Source organism: Sceloporus occidentalis, unplaced genomic scaffold (genome assembly GCF_023333645.1).
Source record: "Sceloporus occidentalis isolate IW3139 unplaced genomic scaffold, rSceOcc1.0.p SCAF_2, whole genome shotgun sequence".
NCBI lineage: Eukaryota > Metazoa > Chordata > Lepidosauria > Squamata > Phrynosomatidae > Sceloporus > Sceloporus occidentalis.
In genome coordinates, this window is record NW_028316982.1 from 200662867 (window position 1) to 200672339 (window position 9473).

The following is a 9473-nucleotide window of genomic DNA, read 5'->3' on the forward strand; positions in this document are numbered from 1 at the left end:
CGTATAACAAGGGTCCACTGTATATCAATTAATCTTCCGCATGCCACAGAACTCTGTTTGTGTTTTCTCTTGCTGTTTTGTTTTTTGCTGTAACACTAACATAGCAACCCGTTTATAAATAAAGAGGTTAGTTTTTTTTAATGTATATAGAAAAGCCACCCTTAATTCCATGTACTGTATATATTCATGTATAAGGCTAGAAATTCTGTACTTTAACCCTTACTTTTTAAAAAAGGAACCATCCCCTGGTGAAATGTAAGCATATAATCTGTCCTTGAAGCACTGACCCTGCTCTCCTCTCTCCTCCATCCAGCCTTTAGTACACAAACAGTTACGCCTGATAGAATGTTGTTCTTTGGCATTGCTTTCCTTTGCTCCATTCTTTGCATCCTTTATTACATGTCTCTCAGTTTTACCCTCAACTTATCTACGGATCATATCAAAATCCATCATTTTGGTCCCAAAATCTGCCCCACATGAGGTCGACTTATAGTTGAGTACCTACGGTATCTAGTTGTAAACATTGAATCACTTTATAGCAATAGCATGTACATTTTTATACCAATTATCAGTGCACTTAAGCATCCCTAAGCAATTTACTATGTGTAAGCTAATTGCCCCTGAGAAACTGTGTGCTTATTTTAGCGACCTATAGAAGGATGCAAGTCTGAGTCAAACCTGAAGCCCTGCAGGGTGGAACTCACAACCTTGTGGCTGTGAGAGGCTGTAGTACCACAATTTAACCACTGTGCCACCAGGGCTCCTTTAGAGGCTTTAGTTAGAGACTAACTTTAGCACTAACAAGTCATATCTTACTTCCTAACCTAGTTATTATTTAACTGTGTTTCTGATTTCCTCCTCACAGTCACACACTAGAGAAGGAGAGATAAGAGAGGAGAATGCAAAGTCAAGGTTGCTTCGGCTTGTGTATATAACACTAAAGAATTGTTTAGCATTACATTTAAACTGGGACATTTTCAATTTGACAATAACTACTCAATGATATGTGAGCAGAAGGTAAATCGGGATGTATTGGTAGATCTATTATATGTATTATATGATTTGGTAGATGTATTGGTGAACCACCCTTAGGAATTGTTGTGGTTACTCAGAAAGGGCTGTCTCTGTGTTGCCTTTTGGAAACAATTTTGTTTGTGTTATTGGACTACAATTGCCGAAATTCCCATGGAGTGGTCATGGGATTCCAGGAGCTAAAGCTTTAAATACCTTTTCTCTTTAATGCCATGCATACTGAAAGCTGTGTGAAGCTATATGGTTCATCATAATCCCTTGGGATCTTTCTCTCTCTCTCTTTGCATTTTCCAAATCCATTCTATAAAAATTTATTTTATTTTATTTTATTTCATATATATGCCACCTTTCTTCTGGAAAGAGAGCCAAGGCAGCTCAAGATTTTGGCACATGGAAATGTAAGATTAAACTTTTTAAAGTTTTGTACCCAGGAAAGCTGACTAATTGGCAATGACTCTAATCATAATTTATCATGCTGGCAAAACAGGTGAAAGGAATTATAACTCCTGTATCACAATTCTCTTGCTATTTTTTTTTAAAAGAAACAGGATGCAAAGCCGAATTACATGATAAACATCACTTGTAGTTTGGTTTTTACTCATTTGGTGTTCTGAATTCATAATTAAAGTCGTTTACTACCTCCACAATAAAATTCATTCTCTATCATTATGATTGCCTTTAAAACTCCACCAGAAGATAATAGACCCTGAGTGATCATTTACCACTTTCCCTCCCTGCAACCTCCCACAAAGAAGTAGAACTCTATTGTAGTTTTCCTCACCCAAAAACGAAAAACAGAAAATGGAAAATGGAAGGAAAACAATAACTTGCTAGTGTTCCGAATGCTGAGAGAAATGTTTGTTCTGAATCTTAGGGTTGCCATTTTAAAAACTGGAGGAGATTCCTACCCTTTAATGGATGTGCAGAAGAAGGTATTTCAGCAGCTGTTACTTGTCAGATGACCAAGTAACAAGCAACACCTGCTCAAACCCCTTTTCATTGTTGTCACTGTGTGCCTTCAGGCCATTCCTGACTTAATGGCATCCCTAAGACTAACCTTAAAAAACATTAAAGGCATGCAAGCCCCCTGCAGTTTTCTTGTAATCTTGGATCTGATATCTGTGTTCAAGAGAGATACTACCTTGTGCTATATACTACTGCCTTCCTATTATAAGTGGATCTAGCAGATGAGCTGACATTTTCAAGGGAGACACTGCTTTGCCTTTTATTTCACATTTGTTCTGGAATACAGATAAAACTGTGTCCTGCTAAAGCCCTGATTACTATTTCCCATCACATTTTTATTCCACTGAACCCAAAGGGTTTTTCTTAGAAATGTTTGATGTTGTCTTGAACATGCACACTAACGTTATCTGATGCTAGTGTGGACGACTGAGGATAGGGGTCAACATTTCTCCCCAGGAGACCTTGAAGGGCTCCACTCCCCCAAAATAAATCAATATTTACCCCCAAAATATCCTCACACTCCTTCTAGGGCAATATTTTCCTTTTCATTAGGTGCAGACAAAAGCAAACTGCTGCAGCCTTCTCTAGCTTATCTGCTCTCCCTCTTTAATAACTTTTGCCATATTGACCACAGTCTGATATTATGAAATGTTGGAGGGTATGATGGTGTGACATACATGCTGCCCTTGCATGGTAGTCCAGAGTTCTATGCACTGTGTTGGATTTGGAATGGAGTCCGAATAGTTTTTGACAATCTTGCAGTATTGCCAGTTGCTCTTATCTATTCTCCTGATATGCAGTAGAAACAGCACCATGGGAGTGGGACTTCAATTTTATATTTATTTATTTATTTATTTATTTATTTATTTATTTATTTATGGCTGCAATGCCATTTGTTACAAGCCAAAAAGTAACATTATGTATATTTATTGTATGTGTATATAACTTTAATATAGGCTTCTAGTTCTTATTCCTATGGGAGGCCAGAGTGGGTTGTTTCCCCCACTGTAGACTTTGAAGCTGAGCAGTTTGCCAAGAGTGTGTCAGTGGTTAGTGTTGTCTTTTCATAAACTGTAGCAATAAAAAACCTTGTTGTGAAGGTGTTTAAGTCTTTAGTGCTGCCTTGTATGTTTTGTGTGTTGCCCCCTGCAAATAAAATTGGCCATCCATGATTACATTGAGTTATATTTTGTATTATCTTTCTTCCTTTGAACATTGAGCATTGCTTTCAGCACTGCAGAAGGAAGAGATTGAGTTATGTATCACATTTCACTCTGCTATTTCAAACATCTATGGAGTTATTACAAATACCCTGAAAAAAATCAAACTGATGAGTTATACAAAAGGCCTCACTCTATTCAATCAATAATAAATGGGTCCTACCTGACAGAACAGCTAGAAGGCCCAAAGTCAGCCTAATCCATTTGTGACTTCTATCCATTGAGCAAGCTTTTTCTTTGAATCTGGAAAAAAGGACACACAGACATTACTGTAAAATATACTGTATATTGTATATTGTTGTTGTGTGCCTTCACGTCATTTTCAATGTATGGTGACCCTAAGGCAAACCAATCACAGATTTTCTGGGTCTGAAAGTGTGTGACTTGCCCAAAGTCACCCAGTGGGTTTCCATGGCCAAGCTGGGACTCAAACCCTGGTCTTTAGCATCATAGTCTACTGCTCAAACCACTACATCACACTGGCTCAGTATATATTGTATACTGTACTTTTAATCAGCATTTACATATTTTTTTCAGTGAAAAAAAATCAGTGCCTAAAGAGACTGCACAAACATAACATGGTAGACTTTATTAGGAATAAATTTCAGAAGCATCATACAAACCAGTATATTACAGGAATTAGATGATAGATGCTCTTGAATATTATAAAGAGATCACAGGATTCCAGAATATGGTGAGAGAATGAGCAAAAGTTACATGATTGGCTTACTATTCACTTAAAATATGAACAGGAACCACCCTCAAAATAAATATTGTTCTGTATTATGCCACGGACTGCACACAATTATTGTGCATGTCCAAGAAAGTAAAGTGACAGTAAGCCAGCCACGTAACTTTTTATATTCTTTCATACAATAAAGAAAAATATTACAATTTTGTACTTATCCAATGCTTAGAGCTTTCCAACCAATCTACTAAGAGATGGTAATTAAGGGAAGTCATAGAAGAAATGTTTGGAAGTGCTCAGCACAGGTCAGATCACAGTTCATAGCCAGCTGCCTTTACAAAATTATTTACATCAGAGAAAACTGCGGTGAGAATTATTATTATTATTATTATTATTATTATTATTATACTTTGTTTATATAGCGCTGTAGATTTACACAGCGCTGTACATACAAACAATAAAATTGATAAAACTTAAACCTGCCAATGGCATACATTCTACAAAATACATATAAAACAATAGATAATAATACAAATAGAATTAGATAAAAATAAGCAGATAGCAAATTAAAAAACTGTGTGACGCTCCAGAGCTTATTGGACTGCAACTCCAATCAACCCCAACCAGCATAGCCAATAATGAGAGATACTGAGAGCTGAAATCCAATAGCAACTGGAGGGCTGCATGATTCCTGCTCCTCCAATAAAATGTATAAAAAGGCAGACATATCACCAGTGGAAGAGACTGGTATAATATTATGTATGAAAGCAATTCCCACCAGTATTGTGTTTAGAGAAAGATTACTTCCAAGAAATATGTTTTAAGATTTATGGCTGAAAATTGTAAATGGGAGGCCTAAATTTCTGACAAGATGTTCATTTGTGAAGAGTGAAGCAAAGCCCTGGGAGCAAGTAAGCAAACATCCTAAGGCAGCTTTTCATTTAAGCATAAGCCTGCCTGCCACAGACAAGAAGAAATTGCCTGCAGCAGAGCAGCACTAGGGTTGGTGTCACCTGGTGCAGTTACTCATAGTGTCACTACTCCCAAAGACGTCCTTTCAAACCACGCCATACAGAACTCTTAGTAATGTTACTCAACCTATCTTACTCATAGGTCATAATTCCTGTATATCACTAAATGTAATGGCAGTCGTTGTGGCATAAACATCTAGCAACATTAAAATTATACCTTTCCAATATCATACTCACAGCCTAAATTTACACGTACAGAGTTTTTACATGTACATAGTTTCATGTGGTTAAAGTGAAAATTTAGTAAGATGTGATGCTTTTTAAGAAAATTTTAAAAGAATAAAAAATTAATTTCATTTTTTTTAAAGAAAACATGAGGTCTCTTCTTTTTCTTCCCACTATGTCTTGCCCCACTCACACCATTTCAGTGATTTATAGGATCAGGGGAATGCCACAGCCCATTTTTGCCACTCCCCAAACATCTGACATTTGGAGATTAGTGGTGTCACGCACCCCTTAAGGTATCACCTGGTGTGATCTGCACTCCCCCACACACTCCCTACCGACACCCCTGCAGCAGAATATAGCAGCAGAGGAAGGATGAAACATTCTGTTAGCTTGCATTTGTGCCCAGCATAGAAACAAATGGGCTGATTTTTTTAAACAAAAAATCCTGCATTTCTACCCCAAACACAGAAATATTGTTCTTCCTTCTATCAGACCTACTAAGCTGTTCAGATGACATACAAAAGAAGAGGCCTAGAAACTAATTCACTTCCTGCTTTCTGTTTACATTACAAATTCCTCATTTGCTAATCTGTAATGTTTTAATTTCATAAGTGTGACATCGTTTTGCTAATATCATTCTGATTATGGATTCCCCTTGCTCAGAAAACCCTGTCATCCCTCCATACTAAATTTACTAATTCTAGAAGTAGAGTTACCTTACCTTTTTAAACCAAAGAAAATTGTTTAAAAACCTTGAGGCAAATCCCGGTGGACTCTGTTCTGTTTCTGCCATGCAAATAACTCCTCGTGTTGGCATATAACCACGTATTCTGCATAATTCTCCATGGGTTTTCCTTTATAAATCAGCAGGAAAGTACTAAAAGATTTTGTACAACTATTGGTGAGCTCTGTGAGTCTATTTGCTATAATATTTTATCTCATAATAAGATACGGCTTGTATTTGGAACCAGTGTACATTCTCTTGATTTGTAATAATTAACAAGAGCTGCCAAAGCAGGAAGTAAAACGCAGGTACAAAACTAACGTCAGACAAGCACCCAGCTAAATTAAAGAAACAATGATACTTATTTTTAGAAAGCAATGGTCAGCACACATTAGCAGAAAAAATTAACTTGAAACAAAGTGAACTTCTTGATAGTGTTTTCATGGTTGCTCTAACATACAGACACTAAACGGGGCAGTTTTTCATTTTAATATATCTGTGTGTAGAAATAGTGGTTCACATAAGAAAGTTTAGATTATAGGTTTAATGTTCTCTTTAGATGAGGGAAGCATTCTCTAAATCTTTCTTTAGAGCAGAGGAGGGAATTATGCAGTCCCCCAGACACTGTTGAACTGCAGCTCTGAGCCATCCTTGCCAACACAGCCAATGTGGTGAAGAATGCCAGGAATTGCAGTTCAACAACATTTTGAGGATTGCACAATTCTCATTCCAGCTTAAAAGGCCATCACTGTTGAAGTTATTGAAGTAGACAACTAAAACTTTCTTCTCTCTATCCGTGCCCTACCATTCCATGCTTTATAACTGCTACTACTGTTAGCACACCCTGAATACCTCACACTGTCACCATATTTCATATTTCAGATCTGGAGCCAGCATGTTCTTGAGAGGTCACAATGGCTTTTAGGACTAGGTCAGGTTCCAAAGAGACAAGGAGTGAGACTCAATACATGTTGACGATTCAGGGAATAATAAAATCAAAGTTAAATGGATGTACTAAGGGCTCTTTTCTTCCCCCAAGTCATCTGAATTTCTTCTTGCAACTTGAGACAATGGATCTCCTTGCACCAAAGAAGTCAGCCAACTGTTTCTGCTGACTCCCTGTCAGGTTCCAGCCAAATTCCATGTCCACCCATCCTGGGAATATCCTGATTGAATAACTGTTTTTGTCACCCTAAAGCAATCAGTCTGGAATTCCATTGTAAATTCCTCAGAAAGAAGCATCAAGCCAAGGTCTGCTCTCCTGTCAATTGAGGCATAGCAGACCAACATTTCTACCAGAAGCGGCACTGCCAGTGGCATCAATAGGGGAATGTGGAGGGTCTGGACTTCACCAGGTGACACTCCTGAAGAGGGGTGACACCGCAGAATGGGGTGACACCTGCTGAGTGCCCTTACCTCCCTGATGCATGCCACATTGCACAGCAGGGAGGGAGATGGCCTGGCACCCTCCCAGTCCCTGTTCTGCACAGCTTTACTTCAGAGTAAAGCCACACACAAGTAAAGCCATGTGGGGCAGTGAATTGGAAGCAGGTCCTTTCAGCTCTGCCCCAGTGGTGTGGGATGCCACTAAGTATCGCTACCAGTAATCTCCAGTGCAAGAAGAAATTGTGACAGGGAGCCTTTTTTGGGTGGTCTGGAGATCACCAGGACTGACCATGTAAGGGTGGTAAAGCAATATTGGTATAACATAGACTTTTTATGTCAGATTGTGTGTCCGTGTCTGTAGAATATAATAAAATAAAGCTTGATCTGCAAAAAGAGTAGGATTGTACTCTGATTCTTCTGTGGTTCTGTGTGCCTACTACAACAGACCAGGTAAAACAGAAGCTGTCAGCAGAATCCTTTACTGAGCATGCATGAACAGAGGGAAAACAGAGGCTCTCTAGCCTCACACCATGTACTATGCTACCACTACCCATGTTATGTTTATCATTAATAGATATTTTAATACTCTATTTTAAATGTATTATGTTAAAATCTTTTTTAAGGGGGGATGTTATGATGTAATATTGTATGTGGATGTTTTAACTTCTTGTTAGTTGCTTTGATTGTTTTACTACAGAAAAGCAGGATACAAATAAAAATTTTATTTTATTTTATTTTATTAAATATTCTTGTTTACTTATGCAGGGCTTCTTTGACCTGGTTGTTTCATTTCATATGAGAATATTGGCTTAAAACAGATGGCGCATTCAGATGATGCATGCCCCTGGATCAGGTCGAAGCCATACCGTGGCTGTGAAAGGTGGCCCAAAATTGGCCTTCTGCTCCACCCCATTGTTAGCTTTGAAGAAAACATGTTCCTGAAACATATTGAACTGCTCTTCTTTTTTGTGATCTTGGAACCTATCCCTATTCTACTTCTTTAACTGAGGTATATCTGTACTTGGTCTTTCAATTTGTCCCAGATCTGAGAATCTTGCATTTCCACAGTCCAATGTAAAAAAAAAAGTGCAGCAGAGGAAGAATTGCAGCAGACCAAGATAATTTTTCTTTAGTGTGAATAGAGTTAGAATAACCTTTCTCCCATGTCTGCTGGTAATCTTTAGCCACATCTCAGACCCGTTTGTGGTTTCCATCCTTTTTAAAGTTGCATTGTTCTTGGCAGTTGTGGAACATGGAACATTTCATAGCTTTAATCATTCATGTTTTCAGTTTTCCAATAGTGTTTTGCCACGCAAGTGAGATACAAGGTAATTCCCAATAATGTTCATGTACATATGTAAACCATATACAACTACAGCTTTCAGTAACTCATTCCAAGCCAAATCTCATCTTGCTTCCTGTTTGCTGCACTGCTAGATCACACGCCACAGTAGCAATATAGTAGTATATTGACACAGTTGTATAGACACACTGATATGTACACAAGAAGCCATCATTGCTTTTGCTATATTTACAACAGTTGAGTTATTAGTGTGCAGTTGCAGGAAAAGGGTGTAGCTTTCTGTATTGTATGCGATGTTACAGCATGAGCATACCAATGTAAAAGGAGAAAAAACCCAATTAATCTTGGGAGGGAGAGAAGCCTTCTTAGCATAAAGTAAGAGAAAGGTTAACAAGGAACTTCAAAAAGCCAACAGCTAAAAGGAGCCAGACTTATAGATGCCCCATCTGTTATTTGCACAGCATAGTGCAATCTCTGAAATGAACCCTCTGGTGGATTAAAACCCTACTGATTTGATTTCCAGCTTTCCTTTCTCTACTGTGTCAGTACTGTGCGCAGGTCAAACCACCATGCCCATAGCAATACTCCTTAGCCTTCTTCAAGAGAAGAAACAAAAACAAAACAAGCTTCATTTATATACCGCTTCATACCACCTAAGCAGTGTCTAAGCGGTTTACAACTGTAAGCTAATTTGCCCCCAACAATCTGGGTACTCATTTTAGCGACCTTGGAAGGATGCAAACCTGAGTCAAGCTTGAGCCCTTTTGCTGGTCTTGAACTCGCAACCTTATGGTTTTGAGTGAGCGACTGCAGTACAGGCATTTAACCACTGCCCCACCAATGCTGCCATCAGTGAAAATGAGGTCAAAAAGGTTTGTTAATCTTTAAGCTATCACAATATTCATTTGTCATTTTTACTGGAAAAGAGTAAAATGGGGGCAGTACAGACCACCCC

General features: G+C 38.3%; 1 protein-coding gene across 2 annotated transcripts in view; it reads right to left on the bottom strand.

Moving 5' to 3' along the window:
* The window catches only part of IGSF5 (immunoglobulin superfamily member 5), a 31617-nt gene extending 25710 nt beyond the window's left edge, over positions 1-5907 (bottom strand). For both annotated transcript variants that reach the window (XM_089508102.1, XM_089508101.1), the window contains exons 1-2: positions 5827-5907; positions 3382-3461 (exon numbers count right to left, since the gene is read on the bottom strand). In XM_089508102.1, the coding sequence (XP_089364228.1) occupies positions 3382-3439 (58 nt within the window). In that variant the 5' untranslated portion in view covers positions 3440-3461; positions 5827-5907. The remainder of the gene's footprint in view (positions 1-3381; positions 3462-5826) is intronic.
* Between the last annotated feature and the right edge of the window lie 3566 nt (positions 5908-9473).